General features: G+C 39.6%; 1 protein-coding gene across 5 annotated transcripts in view; it reads left to right on the top strand.

Moving 5' to 3' along the window:
* cacna2d4a (calcium channel, voltage-dependent, alpha 2/delta subunit 4a) overlaps nt 1-20,508 on the top strand; it is an 84,873-nt gene that overhangs the window by 6,583 nt on the left and 57,782 nt on the right. For 3 of the 5 annotated variants that reach the window (XM_079335646.1, XM_079335648.1, XM_079335645.1), the window contains 26 exons: nt 2,957-3,038; nt 5,746-5,862; nt 5,992-6,051; nt 6,506-6,668; nt 6,765-6,896; nt 7,305-7,365; nt 8,625-8,775; nt 9,404-9,478; nt 10,751-10,840; nt 11,026-11,139; nt 11,255-11,333; nt 12,299-12,432; nt 12,689-12,706; nt 13,271-13,348; nt 13,423-13,503; nt 13,672-13,746; nt 13,875-13,961; nt 14,145-14,216; nt 14,464-14,525; nt 14,674-14,741; nt 14,825-14,870; nt 14,972-15,069; nt 15,266-15,359; nt 15,492-15,584; nt 16,038-16,165; nt 18,117-18,185. In XM_079335646.1, the coding sequence (XP_079191772.1) occupies nt 2,957-3,038; nt 5,746-5,862; nt 5,992-6,051; nt 6,506-6,668; nt 6,765-6,896; nt 7,305-7,365; nt 8,625-8,775; nt 9,404-9,478; nt 10,751-10,840; nt 11,026-11,139; nt 11,255-11,333; nt 12,299-12,432; nt 12,689-12,706; nt 13,271-13,348; nt 13,423-13,503; nt 13,672-13,746; nt 13,875-13,961; nt 14,145-14,216; nt 14,464-14,525; nt 14,674-14,741; nt 14,825-14,870; nt 14,972-15,069; nt 15,266-15,359; nt 15,492-15,584; nt 16,038-16,165; nt 18,117-18,185 (2,327 nt within the window). The remainder of the gene's footprint in view (nt 1-2,956; nt 3,039-5,745; nt 5,863-5,991; nt 6,052-6,505; nt 6,669-6,764; nt 6,897-7,304; nt 7,366-8,624; nt 8,776-9,403; nt 9,479-10,750; nt 10,841-11,025; nt 11,140-11,254; nt 11,334-12,298; nt 12,433-12,688; nt 12,707-13,270; nt 13,349-13,422; nt 13,504-13,671; nt 13,747-13,874; nt 13,962-14,144; nt 14,217-14,463; nt 14,526-14,673; nt 14,742-14,824; nt 14,871-14,971; nt 15,070-15,265; nt 15,360-15,491; nt 15,585-16,037; nt 16,166-18,116; nt 18,186-20,508) is intronic. The other 2 variants (XM_079335649.1, XM_079335647.1) reach the window with 1 other exon arrangement.

Here is a 20,508-nt window from a genome sequence, read left to right as displayed (position 1 = left end):
GAAATGCACATTTGTTCGGGGCTCCTGATTGCTTTTTACTGTTAAAAAAAATGGAAAGACTAGGGTTGGAAAAACCTGACTTGATAGAAATTAATTATATTTTCCAAATGTGAAAACATTGGATTACTCAAGGGACCTAATCAACTGACAATGCCTAATGTGTTTTATTTTCCTCACCACCACCATTAGCTTTGTTAGATAAGTTTCTCTCAGCTGGACATTTCCTTGGGGAATTAAACGCTGCGTTTGTTTGTTCTCCAGAAGCCAGACGAAGCTCTTTTTCCTCTGAACAGTATTCGAGTCCCATGCTGACTAAAAGCACTAACAGATCGATACAGAGCTGTCAGTCCAAAATAGCCGATTAAAAAAAAAAGAGAGAGACAACAGGAGCGCTTCTGGTATCCCTCAAGACACCGGTGCTCATGGAAGAGAAGACTTCCTGGACCTGGATTATTCATACCTACGGTTGTTATGGTCTGAAATGTTCCTCCACTTTTATGTATTACCAGTTTTTTTGTTTTCGCATGTGGAAGACAAGCTCAGACACATATGAGAAAACCACATTTTGTAGGTATACTCACTGTGACATCGTGTTTGTGTCATACATACTGTAAAGGTTTTGTATTTATCAAGTAAAACTACAAAAGCATTAGTTGCTCATGCTTTTGGCTGTATTTTGTCTATGATTTGAATTTTTTGCTGTCACTTGGCATGCTGGTGTGACTAAGGGAGATTAAAGCTCCTGGGACAGCAAAGGTCAGTCGGTCAACACATGTCACCAAGCCCAAAGTGCTTCACTCTGCCTGGGGAAGATTTGGCAGGAGGGCCCCTCTGGTACTGCGAGTTAGCAGGCCATGTCCGCATAAATCAGGTCAGGAAGTTCAAACCTTTAGTGTCTGAGGAAACAATGCTGTGCACAAAGCAGCAGCACATAGCACATACGAAACCAGATGAGGAAGTCATTAAATCTCTCACTGTATTTCTTATCTCAGGAAGATTCCCCAAAACTGTTTTTGGTTTCAACTTCTTGCTTTTAATCTTCTTCAACAAAGCATCAAAGCAATTGATTTCAATAAAGGCTACTCCCATTTAAAGAAAGTAAAGCTAGATATGCTTTATGGTGTGGCTGCCTGTGATTTATAGGTGGAGAAATTGCAAAGCGTAGTGATCGTTCTGTCCAAATTTGGTCACTACTGTTTGCAAGAAAACAAGAATGTAACTACTAAAACTTCAAACTTAAGGCCTCAAAAAATAACGAGTACTGTGATGGTGGGAATATATACGATACAGTGTGAGGTTTTATCAATCCGCAACAACAGAAATCTGCTTTCCACAGCAAGTCATAAAAGGAGAAAAGAAAATAGTTTGAAAAAATCTATATGAGTAAAAGATAGAAAAAGGATTTTGTTTTCAAAAACTATACACACAATGCAAACATTTTTCCCTTTTAAGTAGATGCTTCTTACAAGCACTTAAAAAACCCATGTGTGTAAAGTTATGATAAGATGTTGTAGTAAAATTGCATTTAGCAGACGCTGCCTTCTGCCCTCGTACAGCACTGAGAGTTACTCACTGAGATGGATTTGGTCGACCCTTAACCCAGGTTTTTCCTGTCTGAGGCTTAACTTTATTCTAACCTTTCTTGGCTGCACAGTAGTACTTAAGCAAAGGGACGCGTCGTGCAGACTTCCCTGCACTACTGGTAATATTCAACAAACATTTCAACACATTTGTCATTTTTTAATAGCTTAATGAATCATTCCTTATTTATTCATCAAAGTATTATCTTCAGGCTAGCTGTAACAACCCTACCAGTGAGCTAGCAGTGAGCTGGCTGACTCCCCATTGGTTGCGCCATCTGTCACATCCTGTCTTCTCCCTAACCTCTCAGGCTGGACCTCTGCTGCATTCACATGATGGATTTGTAGCTCCTGCTTGTTATCAAGTGCAGAGTAACCCCTCGAGCTGGCAGATTGTCAGCTTCTACTGTCACCTGAACAGTAATCTGTTTTAATCTTTTTATTGGTGAATGCAGGGTAACCTCTTAACATGATTGGCTGTGTTGCTTCATGGTCACCTTGACTTTTGTACCTTTGCTAAAAAGGGTTGTGTTTTCAGTGTCGGTCAGTAGGATTACAGAAAAAAAACGGTGTACAGATTTTTCATGACACTTGGTAGAAGGCTGTTGCATTTCATTCTGGGTCGGATCCAGATTTGATTCACAAACAGGGGAATCAAAATAGACTATTGGCTTTGGCAAATGTTTATGCCTCCAAATGTCCCTCTAATTAGCACGGAATTCAAGGGAAATCATTTAGGCAGAGGATGACTTCAAAGTTGGACTTCTTCCAGATTGACTTTTTAGCATTTTTAAAAGCTTCCTGTAGAGGAAAGTCTGCTGCTTCACTGTGATCCTCTCAACAGAAGTAGAAGACGTGTTTAGGTTTTTGAAAGGAACACATGATCATTGAACATCATCTATGTGATTGTTCCAGGACGATAACTTAACTATCCTGTAAGTTTGTAACAAGCAACATTTTATTGTGAAACTGCTAACTGTAGAGTGATAGCTCTTCTTTATAAACAGCTTTTCTGAAGCTACAGTATAGGCTGATATCTTAGGCTGGACCATATGATAGCTTTTACATATCAGAAAAGGGGAAAAAAGAAGATTAATGAGCAATTATCATCACATAAATATGCCAGAAATCCTAGCAAGTAAAATATCTTATTATTAACATTTAAATGGATTCAGAGTGAAAGGGAATGACTTAAAATGTGTACCTTCTTGATATTTTTGTCCTAATCAACATCAAGTACTTACACTAGAATAGACTTTATGTCAGATATGCTGCACGAATAAGCTTGCATATCTTTTAAATGACTGCTCTTCTGTCATTAATATTAATAACAGCTTTGGCTATCTGTTGCTGATCATGGTTTGTTGTGCTTCCAGGGTGCAGCAGTGGGCTGTGTCTTTTGGAAAGGAGCTATCAGCCCTGTCCTCCAGATACTCTGGAGCTAAGCTGCTACAGAAGGTAAGACATCCCAAATAAAAAACACACACACACACACACACACTTAAGGAATCGGAAACCCCCCCCCCCCCACACACACACACACACACACATGCCACAGCCAGAGTCACACATTTTTTCTACAAAGCATTTCTTTCTTTGAGATGTTTTAGTTTAGCTAATAAACATCATTCATTGCTCAATCTGAACATCCCAGTCACAGTTTATTATCCAACTACAGTTACTAAATACGGTACGCTCTCCCAGTATTACTCGCTGCAAAAGTACCCTGAACATTTGTGATGTCAAAATTGGCAATTTTCAAAAACAGGAATGAAAGCTACGACAAAAATAAAAAACAGTGACCTAGTTTTTTATAACAGAACTGGAGCTATCATCCCATGACATCATCACCTCTGCCCAAGAAGAGTTTGGTCCATGTCTTCTTTCCCTCCCTTCTGCTATGTACAACATCTGCACATGGCCCAGAGACCATTGGGATGACACACTTAATGCAAAGCACAAAAATACACTAAGACAGTTATTCACACAAAGCATGCACACACAGGACACAGGAACAGCTCTGCTTATATTTCGCTTGTTCAAACGTTTGGTTAAAATGATCGTACGAGGTTAAGACGAGTGCACAGAAGAGGTCTGACAGTACTCGTGTATATGTGTGACTGAGTGTTAGTGAGTTTGCGTCTTTTTCATAATTAGGCTGAGACGTCTTCCTCTGCATGCAAACCTATCACACCTTGAAGGCCTGTTCACCATCTGCCACACACACGCACACACAACCACACATAAACTGTGTGTTGACGCATACACACACACACCTACCGGATACACATGTACTGACAACCTCAGTCTCAAGCATTTATTCATTGCACAAAACATGAACCAGTTTAGCTGAGCAAATAGAGAACTGACACAGATTTCTCCCACGAACAAACGGGGGAAAAAAAGGAGAAGAAAAATGGAGCACATTTGGAATGTTTTTGATGCTTGTTTTGCAGACTGGATTAACCTCAGATTGCCTCAATGTTTAGCAACAAGATTCAATTTTCTAGATTAAGCCTCATGCAGCATGTGAAAAATGAACTTTGCATGCAGCCCCAGAAACAGACACAGTCAAAGTGGTTTGAATATAACAAGACATCCATTTGTCTTTCATGCTGTGGCATTAGTACCAGTTGCTAAGTAATGGTATCTATAGTAGCTGAACACTTTTTTTTTTACTCAGTGATGTGTAAAAAGCACAGAGTGCGGTAGTTTAACCTCAGCAACAAAAAGCCATTAATCACCCGCCTCTGTCTAATCGATGGCGTTCTCATTATCTGTGGAACATTTAGAGACTTCTTGCCTCAGTACACTGGATAGGATATTGAGTGTTTGTAGGAAATAAAAATAAAATCTGAAACTTAATAGTTATCTGCAGTAGTCTTTAAAAGGGCTATTTTTCTCATTTGAGATCTGTTTGTCTTTCTTATCTGTGTCATAAAGGCTCTCCCTTTCCTGTAATAGACATTAAACATTGTCTTTTAAGGCAGTAAACACAAGCTATGCATCAAGTCATATCACCAGGACAGGAAATGAACCTTTCCAATAACATGGGATCCCTTAAGTTACACATGTATTTATGCTTCATGAAAATTATGAACAAATAGACCGGACAGCCAGATAAATGAATTTGGTTTAATGTAGGACTATTGTGAAATTGTTATCGTTGTTGCTTTGTGTAAGCACCTTATTTATTTATTATGTAAGATATATTTCATGCCTTTAATTAGAGATAGGATAATGCATAGAGTCAGAAACGGGGGAGAGAAAGAGACAGGGAACAACTTGGAGGAAAAGAGCCACTGGTCAGATTCAAACCCTGGTCGCCCACCTGGAGGATCACAGCCTCCGTGCATGGGGGAGTGCACCAACCAAAAGGCTACCAGCATGCCGAAGCTCCTTATTTTGAACTGGAATGGATTTCAACTCCATTTAAATCAGGATTTCTGTCAAAATATAAAACAAGTTACAGTATGTTAAATAGTCCTATAACAGCAACAACGTCAAAAACCTTAAAGAAATAAATATGGACATTTTTGGTTAAACAAGCAGGTCGCAAAAGATGAGAAAAGAAGTATATTTGTTTCAATGAAAGACTAAGACTTTAGTGAGCAGTTTGGTTCATTTTTTTTTAAACTTCATCAGGGCACTTCTGCTGTTACTGATGTTAATAAAGAAATGTGCCCATGAGAGGATGCTAGTGCCCTTAAGATCATCTTTTATAAATGAATCAATGTGTGTATTGTGACTGTGAATGTGTCATGAAACCATCAAAAACACGACAAAGTCATTACAACATGCACAGATGTGGGTGAGAAGGGGCTGTGTGCAGTGGAATCACTCTGTCAGAGTGCAGATTATAGTGGAGGTCAGAGGAGGGGATGGAGTCAGAGCTTGACCCCATCAGGACTACAAACTGACTTTGTGTTACTCTATTATACCAGCATCTCTCTCCATGGTTATATGAGTGCCTCTTTGTCTATTTCATTGTGTATTTTATCAAGATATAATATCAAACCTATAAATAAATAATAAAGACATCAGGTGTAGGGTGAATCTCTCTATATAATATTTAGTGTTTTTTTATTTAACTAAAGAGCTCATATCAAAATTCTTCTCTCAAAGGATTTTCTTATCACCAACAATCTCACTGTCTGTTTCACAGAAATACAAGGACGTGGAGGGTGTGGTTAAAATCGAGGAGGTGAACGGAGAGGAGCTGGTAAAGAAGTTTGCTGAAGAGATGGAGGAGATGCTCGGCAGGAAGATGAAATCTGTGAAGGTAATACGAAAGGATAATCTTACAGAATAGCAAAGAGATATTTAATAGTAACAGGATGGCATTACCTAGCAATGACGCCTCATTAAAACAGAATAGTGGCCGATGTAATGAGAATGATTTATTTTACAGAGGTTGGCAGAATCAGCAGAGGATGCCGACCTTTACCATGAATACAATGAAACCCTAGAGGTAAGTGTAAGTAAGCAGTAGAGGAATGTTGAAGTTTTTTGTATCTGAATATAACGTGAGGAAATATCAGAAATGTTAATAAATATTGGAATAAATCGGGATGTATACATGGGCAATATAAGCAAAAAGTATAAACAGTGCATAGTATTGCAAATTTGACATTGCAGAGTATTCCTCTACTTACATGCCTTTCACTTGCATTGATTCTGCACTGAGTTTACATCCATCAAACAAGTCACATCCCATCAAAATCCTCCACTTGTGTTACATATTTGTCTTTTTTGCAGAAGCATGCACTTTATTTGGAAGACTAAATGTGCAAAGTCACATTTTATATTGTGTGCAAAGACTTTTACTGATGATCTTGAATGCTGTAGGATCTCCATTTCCAAATGTTTCCTGAGCACCTCATCACAAAATACTTCACATTTTTCTCCTTCTTTACTTTGCCTAGTTTGATTACTATAACTCTTTGCTGATCAACTCTGTGGATGAGGACGGGAATCCCGTGCCTCTGGGAGGAGAATTTGCTCTGGAGGCAAATGAGCACTTCAATAATCTGCGGGTCAGCACAGAGCAGAGTAACATCCAAGTCCCCACGAACGTCTACAACCGAGGTAATACAACCTTTACATGTTTTATGAATACATTATATACTGTACATCTGATTGCCTTGAGAGGACTAATTTCATTATCTCTTTTCTCTCCTCTAGATCCAGATATTCTGAATGGAGTCTACATGTCTGAGGCGCTAAATGATGTTTTCGTTGATAACTTCCAGAAAGATCCAACACTCACCTGGCAGTACTTTGGTAGTGCTACAGGCTTCTTCAGGCTCTACCCTGGTGCGTTCAAATGGTTCTCAGTGTTGAGGCAACACAAACAGAGCTGCAGATAAACATTCAGCCACGCAAGCCAAACAGGATACTTACACAGCAACTGATGATGCAGGAAGCTGTCTGTCAAACTTGATGACTCAGTCTACGCTACAATATGTCAGCTGGTGATTTCTCAACCGTATGGGTGTGTGTGTGTGTGTGAGAGAGAGAGAGAGAGAGTGAGAAAAAGAGAGAGAGAGAGAGAGAGGAGTAATTAGCAGAGGATTTGTGACACAGATTGTTTTACTCATCTGCTACTTCATCCATCTCTCGTTTGACAATGTGTCACCATCCATCCATCCATTTGTTCATTCATCGGGCCAACCGGTTGGTCCAGTATGCAAGCTTTTGCTGAATCTCCCTTTTTCTCTCCAGGGATCCAGTGGATTCCAGATGAAAATGGTGTTGTCACCTTTGATTGCAGAAACAGAAACTGGTAAGACGACACTCATTTTTTCAGTGTCTCTCACATCCAACCAATCAGCAACTATTTGGTCATTTGAGCATCTTGATTTATCTGCAGAGGCGCTCAGTTACAGATGTCTTCTGTTTTATAGCTTTTCAAATCAGTGACTTTATCCAACAGGTGCAGTTTTACCTTAAAGTGCAACTTTTTACAGAAGATATGAGCTTATGTGTTTGAGTAGCCCGTGTCCACGTCCAACTTGTTAAAACAGCAGCCTTGGTGGTTACTAAAGGTGTCATAAAATGGTACTGTAAAGACTGTATCCATGAAGCTAAGTTCACTTCCATTGGTTTCATTTTTACAAATCTGTTTCTGCTTGTTAAAAATTAACCACATTTTCATTGATCATTGAATTTCTGCTTATGCATCACCAGCCACATTTTTTTCTGTGAATGTATTCTCTAAAAGTTGTGCATCTGCACAGCAGACATTTTGACCTGGAAAAAAGCCGAAGAAGTTATCAAAAGTTTATTTAAGCTTCCTAATGAACCAGGAAAAGCATCATTACAACAAGGACCCTGTGACAAAGCTGCTTTCTGTAATCCTATCATTTACAACTGTGCTTTTCTTACTGTGACACATCAAGTTGTCTACTATGTCCCTGGTCTACCTGGTCTATTGGATCTAGAGCTGGATTACAGCTCAAGTCTGTCTGGCTCTCAGACTCCATGTCCTCGAATGCACAAATCCAAGAGGAAGAGAGTGTAGATCTGGAACGCTGCCAAATACAGCTGCCATAGAGGAAATCCTATTAATGCTAATAAGCTTGGGAAGTCAGAGGGTGATAGTAAGGTGAATAGAGAAACAATTAAAAGGATAAGATTGAACTCTGCAGTTCTGTCTGTCTGCTAAGATACTTGTGAATAACTTTGTCCAGGCTGCTCTGGTATGCTTGTCTTAATATTTTACACACTACAACAGTCCCCTTGCAGGCCTCCTCAGTCCGGCCTTGAACAGTCCACACAAGACTATCTTGAAGCCACAATGCAGTCAGACTATCAGTACCAGGTTAACTTGAAAAAAATGTAAATGGATTTGCATCCTAAATATACATAACCTCTTTCCTGTTACATGGCTTTGAAAACAATAATCTTGATTCGTGTATTTAATGCAGCCTTGAAGAAGACTCTTCATTCCACCTGTTGTAATATATATTCATGAATAAGCATATTAAATACAATTGTAAAAAAAACATTTACATACTTCTTCCTACTTTGTCTCTTTGGTAGGTATATCCAGGCCGCCACTTCTCCTAAAGATGTCGTCATCGTGGTCGATGTCAGCGGCAGTATGAAGGGGCTTAGATTGACCATTGCCAAACACACAATCAACACAATCCTGGACACACTGGGAGAGAATGACTTTGTTAACATCATAGCTGTAAGTATACACAAAGAATTAAACAAACACACGTGAGCAGTCTAATTCTCTCCAGAGGCAGAATGTGTTCAAATCCGGATGAGCGTGACTTTGTGATTAACAACCTAGTTCACAAATATAAACAGAGAAGCAAAAGCACAAGTAGTGTACAAGGTAAAATAGAAATAGACACACATGCACATCATGGGATCGGATCCCTCCGTGGCATTAAACTCAATGACATCGAAGCGTTACAATTCATTTTGTTTGAAGGTTTTTCAGGATTTTGGTAGTGCCCAGCCCGACAACTACAAATCGGTGTAATAAGCATGGTTTATCCTGGTATTACTCTGTGTGTAATCATACGGCCGCAGCAAATCCTCCGCCCTTAAGCTTTTTTACACAGAATCTAAAAGCTGCACTCCTTTCAATTGAGTGACCATGTAACAACAGAACGGTTTATTCTACAATAAGTAATAAGTTGGAGAGAGAAAAATCTTTATTTTTATTTTTTTGAGGAAATCACTGTCCATTTTATCTAAGTTAGGTGTTTGATGTTGATTAAAATTCAGTCACTCTTTAATATCACTAGTTATACCAGTTAATCATGGCTGTGATTATTCTGAGTTGTTTTGTCTGCTTTCTCCAGTACAGTGACTATGTTCGCTACGTGGAGCCCTGCTTCAAGGGCACCCTGGTGCAAGCTGATTTGGATAACCGTGAGGTAATACACACACACACACACACACACTTTCAGTGGAAGTAGAGGGACTCACTGCCAGTTCATTCACTTAACCTCTGCTAACCTATTAATCGTCTGTTGTTATCTCAGCCATCCTCTGAAAGCACAAAGATTATCTGTCTCCTATCACATTACAGTTTGAGCATCACAGTGAATGTATCTTCACATTCAAAATTAACTGTATCACCGTTAAAAAAACCCATATATTTATATTCCAGCATGTTTTATCTCTCAGCATCTTACTCCTGTCTTTGATTTTACATTAGCTGAAACATTATCTCGTTGTTTCAGGGCTGCTTTTATCATTTCCTTCTTTTCATTCCCGTCTTTTTTTCATACACCAGTCTGCTCAGTGTGTACGTATGTGTATGTGTTTTTAAAATGTTGGATGCATGCCCAAGTTTCACTCCCCTTCACATCATCAGAGATCAGGTGAGGACACTGGCAACCGGCAATTTTAAGTACGTCACATGACCTGTCAGCGAGGGATGGTATTGGTCGAATGCGGAGAGAGGCGGGGATCTTGTAGAATGGGTTTACGTTTACAGATGTTGGCTGACATACTTACTCAGAACCATGTCGGAACACATTTACAGGACAAGGTTCTACATTTTATTAACGTTATTCAAGAGGCCCTTAATCCCCAGAACAATTATTTGTCCTGTTTTCTCTCGGATTATGTCAAGATGAGCAGGTAGAAACTGTAAAACAAGCTAATGTTTGGGAGAAGTATGGACATTTAGGTTTGAAAATTACAGCTAATAAAGTCTTTTGAGGCTATTGAGGACTACCCTACAGTACATGTATGCAGTCTTATAATGTAACATCAATGTTGAGGAAAGGTCTGGATTAAGTTATTTTTTTTATTTAATTAAAGGGTAATTAATTGCTGGTTTAATCCTTTTCAATTAAATGTATGCAGCAATAATCAAAGCATTACTTCACAGGAGGGCTAATCTATTGCTTGTCTACAAACTGGTGCATCCTACTAAAGTATGGCCATTCATCAAGAGTGTGTGTGGGCATCTGTGTCTGTGCGCTTATGTTGATTCATCCTGATTACCTCCCTGTGTTGTTGTGACTTTGCTGTTTTTGGTCAGTGTGCCAGACAGCCAGGGATAATCGCTCCCTCTTTTGTTTGGTGATCCACAGTATACTTACCACCAGCTTTTGCTAAATGGGTATGATTAATGGCTTAGTTTCAAAGTCTAATTTTATTTATTTTTTTAACTTTTATTGTGTGTCTCTTTTCAGCATTTCAAGCTTTTGGTTGATGAGCTTCATGTGAAAGGAGAGGGCAAAGTGAAAAATGCAATGAAGGAATCTTTCAGGATCCTTAATGAGGTTTGTGGCTTTTACCTTAACCACAAGAAACAGCAAGTATATGAATATACTTGTTCAAGAATCTATATTTAATCTAAACAACAGATCGATGCATTTCTTTGCACATGTGGGTGCGTGTGTGCGTGTGTATGTGTGTGTGTGTGTGTGTGTGTGTGTGTGTGTGTGTGTGTGTGTCTAATACTCAGGCTGCAGCACTGGGCCAGGGCAGTCTGTGTAACCAGGCCATCATGCTGATCACAGATGGGGCCATGGAGGATTTCAAGGATGTCTTTGAAAATTTCAACTGGCCAGAACGACGGGTATGACTGATAAATACACACACAAGCACAAACAACTACAAGAACCAATCAAACAAACACACTGTTATCCGCTGTACCCAACAATGAAAGGGACTGTTTATTATTGTTTCTTCAGGTTCGAGTGTTCACCTATCTGATTGGACGAGAGATGACCTTTGCTGAAAATGTAAAATGGATTGCCTGCAACAACAAGGGTAAAAAAACAAATTAAATTTAGATGAACCATTATCTTCAATGTCAAATCACCTTATTAATGCCAATTGGGGTCCTTTTGTTTATGACATATATGGAATTGGAATTTATTTTTTCTTGGCAAAGATGGTCACACAAGAAAGGAGAGCAGAGTGTTTTCAGGTGGTGCTATTTTGAACTGCGTATCAAGTGCTGCCCTCTTGTGAATTACAAGGGGTCATACAGCAGCTCAGAACCAAAATTAATCGCATTATACAGCTCTGAGCAAATCTAATATCCCTGACTAAACACCTGATTATTACAACAGATACACTGTAAACACATCTCTGGCCAAAAAATATCATATCTGCTGGCTTGGCTGTGTGTGTCTGTGGGTGTAATGGGTAACAGGTGCACTCCCTTCTGTTGGGACAGTCACAGTCAATTCTGCCAAAAACAAAATATCTGTCAAAAACAGACAGCTCATTGGTATGTTTCTGCAAAAATCGTATTTGTATAGTTAGAGTTTTAGGTGGTTCCTTCGGTAATATGATAAATAACACCAACACTTTTTGGGAGATATTACCAGGGGAAGGGAGACACAATTCAAATAGTTATACCTGGCAGGGCTTGAGTAGCGTGCTGTCCCCGACCAGTTTCACTGCAGGTATCCCATTGACGTCATCCTCTCCATAAAATGCCATAAACCTTAAACTAAGCCAAGCTCTGAAAACATCAAAAGCACTCTCGCTTTGATATTTGATTCAAGCAGTTTTTTCCACTTAAAACAGCTAAATGTTTTGGGGAAATACAAGGTTTTTGAAGTCAGTTAAATTATTCTGCTTCTCTAAATGTAATACCCAAGAGCCAAAAGCAGAAAGATTAAAAATGATAGGGGAAAATGCTCTTTGCTTAAATTTATGCGTCATAGTCTTTCTGTCTGTGTGCAGTATTTTTTGATGAATGGTATGTTTTTTTTATCCTGCAGGTTACTACACACATGTCTCTACACTGGCCGACGTCCAAGAAAATGTTATGGAGTACCTCCATGTTCTCAGCCGGCCAATGGTCATCAACCATGATCATGACATCATCTGGACCGAGGCCTATATGGACAGTGTGGTCAGTCTACTTGTCATATTTATCGTGAGCTTGCTGGGAAATGTACAGTTATCTCCTTTCGGATGTATTTTGCCTGCAGATAAGCCACCAACCAACCCCACCTCATTCAACTACACAAGACCCTTCCTATCTTCTTGTTTTCTCCATTCAACCCTTTCATCATTGTATTTTTTCATCTGCATCGTGTGTGGCATATCTTTTACTCTTTCATTTCATGCTTGTTGTTGTCTTTCCTCCCTTCCATCGTCACCTTCAGTTACCATGCACAGAAGAGGTAATGACACTTAAGGCTTTGTATTTGTGGAAAAATGCAGTCAAATTAAGTACAGTATTTAGTACCTGTGATTTCTTGTTTATTTAACTTTCGAAAACAGTGGGGAGTAGTCATTTTAGTTTTTTTTTCATCCTCTAGTTAATGGCTATCTTAGCTTACAATTTGCACATTTATTTCCTTAAAAAGGTGACTCGTAGCATTGAAATGTTCAGTCTAGCTAGCAAGAGTTGGCAAGAAACTCTATTCTCTAAAAATCACATTTTTACAAAACTAATTGACGAAATGTTGAAGGAAGACTTTTAACTAGCACTAATGAGTGATTGTCTTTTCTAACATTAGCTTGGTCAATGTTTCATGGTTCAGACACTTGCACTTGATCTTTCAATCCATAGTTCCTCCTTTTCACATTTAGATTTTTTTCGTTTAGTGAAAATGAATGAACTCGACCAACTTCATGTAGATACACAGTTGTTGTTTTATATTGTATTAGTTAACCAGTTAGTTAGCTTTAAAAACAACAACATGCTATCATTGTGGCTGCTCATGTGTCTTTGTCTACCACAGCTGTTTACCACTCAGGCACAAAGTCTGCTCCTGATGACCTCGGTGGCTATGCCTGTTTTCAGCAAGAAGCAAGAGACTGTAAGTAATGTAATCTTCATTAATGCCATTATTTTAAGCCGGACTTGCTTGAACTTTGTGTGTAATTCTTGCAGTTGTCTCATGGGATTCTGCTGGGAGTTGTAGGGACTGACGTGGCCTTGAAAGAGCTGATGAGATTAGCTCCAAGATACAAGGTAACTCATTTACTTTATCACAAACATTTAAAAATACTGCATACATACTGTTGAGGGGTTGTTCTTCGATACAGCCAGATATGTTAGATTATTTTATCATTTGAATAATCTGTGTTGTTGGTCCATCATGTAATGTTTGGCATCCTTTTCTTTTTTCTTTTCTTAAAGCTGGGTATCCACGGTTATGCTTACCTCATCACCAACAATGGCTACATCCTGTCTCATCCTGAACTCAGACCTTTGGTAAAAAGATTGAATTATACAGTGGATAAGTGCAGCTGAGATTAAATTTGGCTTTACATCATTTTAGTAAAACAAGCACAATGACTAGTTTAAGACCCTTCTATTATTTGTTTGTATGTGTGTGGCAGTATAAGGAGGGGAAGAAGCTCAAACCCAAACCCAACTATAACAGCGTTGATCTGTCAGAGGTGGAATGGGAAGACACTGAGGAGACAGTAAGCACAACACACACACACACACACACACACACACACACACACACACACACACACACACACACACACACACACACTCATACAGAATTTCTGGCTTTTTAAATCCACTATCTAATTTTTCTGTATGTCATTTTCAGTTATCTTTCATAGAAGTAAAATGAGTGTGTGCTGTTTCTGTTTCAGCTGAGGACAGCCATGGTTAAAGGAGAAACTGGAGCAATGTCTTTAGATGTGAGAACTACTCTGGATAAAGGAGTGAGTGCTTTTGTTTTTTAATTCATTCGCCGAGCAGAAGGAGCTGTTTTATAAATTAGATTGGAGTTTTGGATTTTCCTTCTCTTTCCTCCTGTGGGTGTTTCTGTCTTTCCCTTTATCCTCCTTGTATCCTTTTGAATTGATACATGTTCAGTCAGCTGTGTTTTGTCTCTTTGTAATAAAAACTCTTTTCTTTTCATGTTCTCTCTCATTTTTGAAAACATTTGTCTTTTTCTGTATCTTGCAGAGGAGAGTAATATTCCTGAAGAATGATTACTTCTACACGGTCATCAACGAGACACCATTCAGGTTTGTTTTCTTCATTATTGGATGGGTTACTTGAAGTGCCAGCTTTAAAAAGTTCAGATCCATGAATGCCTTTTTGAAATTGTTTTTATTTATTTTTTTAACTAAATATGAGAGCACTTGAAATCACTGTCTTGTCTTTGTCTCACAGTCTGGGTATAGTCCTCACTCGGGGATATGGACAATACATCTTTATCGGGAATGTCTCTGTTGAGGAGGGTAGGTCTTTTTTTAGCCTCAGCTTCTCTGTTATTGTGTTGACCTCCCTTACTTTCTCTCTCTGACCTCTCTTATTGCTTCAGGTCTACATGACTTACTGACCCCAGACCTGACCATTGCCAGTGAATGGTAAGTACTAATACATAGACTTTATGGGATTCCATCCTGTTTGATTGGTTATAGCTCTTTATAAAAATACTTTGTGTGTGTGTGTGTGTGTGTGTTTGTAGGACCTACTGCGAGATTGACATTGATCCAGACCATCGTAAGCTGAGCCAGCTGCAGGCTGTGGTGAAATACCTCACTGGCAAAGAACCAGATCTAGACTGTAAGGGGACACTTCAGATCACGCTCCTTAGACACAGTACTGTTTCCATGTGCACTTTGCTCTTTTTGTCTGATCTTCAGAAAGCTTTTAAAAGTTTAAATGACTTTGTTAATGTTCAGTTTAGATTAATAGTCTGCACATGAGCTGTAGGTTCGTGTTGATTTGCCTTTATTTTTCCTTTGATTTCTCTCCACAGGTGATGCGCTGCTTTTGTCACAAACTCTTTTTGATGCTGTGGTCACGGCTCCTATGGAAGCCTACTGGACGGCTCTTATGCTCAACACATCTGGGTAGAAAATTTCAAAACATGTTTTTAAAGCATTATAACTTATTTCCTGAGTGTTTTTACACACACTTGCCTGTTTCCTCTGTATATGCTCACCCTCGACCTTTTTCTGTCTCATTTATTTCTCTCTGTTCAGTATGGACGAGGGGATAGAAACGGTGTTCTTGGGGACCCGTTCAGGCCTGATGAGATTCCAGAGATACACTGGCATTGAGAAGAGAACTGGCAAGTGAGTAAAATAAAGAGATTTATTTTACATGATGAATCTACGTCTTTGTATCTAATAAGCCACATCTTCACATGTATAACCCAAAAGGTTTAAAAGTGGGCTTACATAACGTGTTAGATCACAGGAACAGTGAAAGCAGCTAAAGGCTTGTTTTAAGCAGATATAACTGGAAGGGGAGAGTTCGCCCTCTGGTGGGCTATAAAGGGGCAGCAGTCAGTTTTATTAATCCAAACTGATAAAATTATACATGCAAATACATGTTGTGTTGCCCAAACAAAAAATGCCTGCAGCTGTAATGATGGTGTACTTTGGCTGTTTTGTATGTACAGAAATCCACTTGTCAAGAAGTTTTTCTTCAAATTAAAATGATGTCCTGTTGCTATTAAATCTTTCCTAGTCTCTCCCTTTAACCTGTCAGTATTAAGTTGATGTGTATTTTTGTCTCCCTCACAGGTCTTTCCTGACCTCCACAGACAAGGAGAACATGTTCACGCTGGACCATTTCCCGCTGTGGTACCGCAGAGCAGCCGAGTACCCAGCGGGAAAGTTTCTATACTACACGCCCAGACAGGACACGAGAGGTAGAGGACATACCTTTACTGGTCAAACACTCACAGTTTTTTCACAGTTTTCTCAGCCAGGTACCTCACTTTGAGCCTAACATATCTCAGACTCATTTCTCAACAGCTGCAGGGAGCACCTGCTCCTCTCTGTTTACTTGAAGTTGTTGTTTTTTTTGGAGTTTGTTCATTACCACGAGTTTAAAGTGTTTAAAACACGTTATTAATTTTTATGAACAATTCTCTTAATATGTCTGTTTATTCTTGATTTGAATTCATTTCAGGTTCATCTCAGTTCATTTTGCTGTTGTTAATAATAATCATCAGATCCACAGTAAACAAGCTAACTACCACGTTACTCATGTTTACCATCACATCGTACTAACACAAATCTGTCTTTTTATCCAGTCAGTAAAGGTATGAGTCGGCACTCCTCTGCCTCTGGACTTAGTATCTTAAAAAAAGTTTCCATGAAAGTGCTCGAGGCAGAAACAGGAGTAGAAATGTGAATCTAATCCCCACTTCAAAGTGCGAACCAAAATTCATATTTAATTGAAATTAATCGGATTACAAAATGTATACGGTATTTTAACAGGCTGATAATAATGCCTTCTTTATGACAGAAAAACTGGATGTGTGTCCTTACTTAATCAACAAAATGAATTTAGTTTTTTGTGTTTGAGTGCACACAGTGCAGATTAAAGCTTCTTCTTATTCAATTCTTCTCTTACAGAAGTCTTGGCTAAACATGCCAAAGTTATAGTACAAAACGTTGCTAAATGCAAAATTTTATACCCCTCTCATCATTGAAAATACTTTTGACAATACAGTACAAAGTATGTCTTAAATATGTCTGAGTTTGTTGTTAGATTTAGTTTGTTGTGTTCAGACATATTCAAGGACTATGAGGCTGACTATAGCGCCACCTTCAGTGCAGAGGAGGTGGAGCTCCAAGCAGAGGAAGGGGGGAGGAAACGAAGGGAGGCGGATGATGAGGAGGAGGGTAGAGGAAAACATTTTCGTGTACTTGGCATGCCTCCTCTTTTTATATAGGTCCCCATCCTTGTCTTCCTCCTACCTAATTACAATGCATGACGAGTGCTGTCATCTGTCTCCTCACCCTTCCATGAACTGTCTGTTCTCTCTATTTCGAGCCCTGCTCGGTGTCCCTGTATTCTCCCATCTCCTCCAACTCCCTGTCTCTGTCTCTTTCTGTCTCTGTCTCTGTCTCTCTCTCTCTCTCTCTCTCTTTTTTTCTGTGTCTCTCTCTCTTTCTGCATGAGCATGCAATCAAAGTATGGGAACCTCATCTTCCTTTTTAGGGAGTCAGTAAGGTCCCTGGTTCATTTGCATTACGCTTAGTAAGCTTTTCTCCGTCCTTTGATTCATTCTTGTTGTTTGCTGGCCGTATTGTCTGTATTGACATTCAGATTTCACAGAGTTATTGAACTGCTTAAAACTGACAAATATCAAACGGATATCACAGAATTTCTCGACTGCGTGATTGTTAAGATGGATTTTTCCTTAAAGGAGTGAATTATTAAAACATAAACACAAAGGCCTTTGGTTGTGAGTGTATTAGCCGATTAGCTTTCATAGTTTGTGTTACATAACGCTTAAACTGTTAATCCAGCCAGATTCTGCGGCTGGGTGACAGTTGGCATCAGCTGGCATGAAGGCTGCGAATTGCCAGACAGCAAATGACTATATTAGATATTACCTATTGCTGCCAAGTCAATCTGTCTCCCACGTATTTCAAACACATTCTGGCACTTCAGCTGCCACTATTGCTGCTGTGAGAGTTCACAGACTTGATAACAGGAAAACAATTGTCTGAACAGTTTTCCTTGTCAGTCCTTTAGCATGTTTGAAGGACTATTGAAAAGTTTGTGATGTGCGTGCATGCATGCATGCATGTGTTGTTTGAAGCGCTGTGAATCCATGCTCATTTTTCCATCTGTTTCTCCAACAGCAGGGAGGATTGCCATCGCGACGACTGCTGTGACGGTGACTGTTGGGAAGAAAACGGCCATCGCTGGAGGTAGGATGAGAACCTTTGGTTGGATACTCTCTGCTCTCTCTCTCTCTCTCTCTCTCTCTCTCTCTCTCTCTCTCTCTCTCTCTCTCTCTCTCTCTCTCTCTCTCTTCTGGCCATCCTGTCCTACGGTTTGTTGTCGTTTTAATTAGCTGGCTGATTTGGACACATTTGAACTTGCTGATTGCGAGTCGCAAATCCTTCCAATTGGGAGTTTTTGAAATTGTTGTAACGGTTCAGATCAATCCTTTAAACTCCTGCGGTTTGTTTTGGGAATATTTTCCAATCAACACCAACATGAAGATCAGACAAATCAGCGTAGATGCATTGATGTGGCTTTGATCGCCACACATGATTTCATACCGGGGATAATTAAAGGGCAATATACTTTTCTTGTTTCCTCAGTCGCTTCTGCTCAAGCTAGTTGGGGTTTTGTTTTGTAGAGATGTGCAAAATAAGGAAAACATTGTCTGGACCTGGATGTGTGCGTGTCTCTAAAAGTGTATACACAGACACTTTTTGTTTGACAGTCTTTGCTTGAGTTTCGGTGCCCTTCATCGTGTGTGTGCGTGTTTCTGTCTTTGCACCCATTTGTGACACACACCTATCCGTCATAATTACCTGACAGAGACAGAGCTCTATGAAGCTGCATCCTGAGAGTGTTTCCTGTGTGGAGTGTTTACCTGGTATCTCATTACACTGAAGGAAAGGCTGAACGACAATCCATTTACACTCGCGCACAAACACACGCTCTTATCGGTGTTACACAGCTTTTATAGAAACAGTCTCAGGTGTGAAAATCCTGTTATATTTGGAAATGGAAAACAGAGGCGGCAGGAAGAAGTGAGAGTGAGTTCAAAATAGATGTGTTTGGTTTCAACCTCTTTATCTGTCTGCCTTTCAGGCCTACTCCTCTTCCTCTTGTTATCCTCTTGTTTTAGCTGCTTGTCAGTCTGTCATTGCTTGTTTGGAAACATCAGCAGCAGTTTTTTTTTTTTAAATCCAGACGCAGAAATAGGATAGTGTAGCCATTGTAAAATGACAGCCACATACAAACTCAAAATACCAGAGAGATGAGAGGAAACTATTCCACTTAAAACACAATTTCTTCAAAAGCAGAACCATGGCGTTAGGAAAAAAAGAAGTAACCGATTTTAAATGGATTCAGGGAGGCGTCGACGCAGGCGGTCTTGTGCACATCGTTGCAGTTTTTCTAAAGTGCTGTATAACTGGGCACCAAGTGGAACAGCTTTTCGTACCAGCTTTCATGCTCTAACAAGAACTCAGAGGGCACGCAGTATCAATGTTTTATAGACTGGCTCTCTCTGCCTGTTCTTTAACTCAGCCTCACATGAAAATACGCACAAACACTCCACCCACTCAGCGTGCTTCACCCGCTGACACTCCTTCTTGCCCTGTTAAACTCTTGCACACATCTCTCTCTCTTCCCAGCCTGTCAGGCTTGACTCCTCTCCTGCTCCGCACTCTCTCTCTCTCTTTATCCTCCCTGTTGCTCTTTTTTTTCCCCTCGTCATTCTGTTTCCAATTTATTTATCCATCAGCGAGGATGGCGAGGTGACTAAAACAAGGCGTTACGAGGGTGCTGATAATTATACATATGATATTGTATTGTAGAATCTAATGCATTACATCATCAAAAAGTCACTTTATGGATGATTAAAACAAGCTGTTATTTTATGCAGCACTTTCGAAGGGGAGGTGAAATGTGATAAATGAAAATGATAATCATTATGGCTAAAATCGCTGTGATTCCACTCTTCACCACAGAGTGTCAGTATTTGTCTGCCTTTGCGTCGTGTTTGTTCTGAGCTTTCACGCTGATTTGGTGGCAGATTTAATTTCTCCCCCTGTGATGAAGGCCATGGATTTGGTAGCTCGGGTCTGAAGTCAGTCAACAGTGACCACAGAAATACTGTGTTCATTCTGTTCTCGGAGCTCAGTGATGGATTAGTATATCTCTGTGGTAGAAGTAACAGCTGGTACGTAAATAAACCTTAAAACGGAGCAATTGACAGTGAAGCAGAATGAGAGATACAAAGGTCAATAAAAAAGAATGAGACAAGAAATAAGTTAAGTTCATAAGAGAAATGGATGAGGAGGAGGAGGAGGAGGAGGAGGAGCAGAGGAATAAGACATACAACAGACCACGCAGCAAAGGAGGCCAAGGATGAGAAAAAAAGAAGGTGAAGAGGGTAAAAAAAACCAATGATATAGGAATAGGCCAGCGTGAGATAAATGGAGGCAAGATGAGCGCATGAAGATGAGAAATGGAGAAAGGTGAGAGGAGACAGAGGGCAGGGGACAAAGA

This window comes from Symphodus melops, assembly GCF_947650265.1.
Source record: "Symphodus melops genome assembly, chromosome: 22".
NCBI classification, from domain to species: Eukaryota; Metazoa; Chordata; class Actinopteri; order Labriformes; family Labridae; genus Symphodus; species Symphodus melops.
This window is presented reverse-complemented; position numbering and strand designations above follow the sequence as displayed.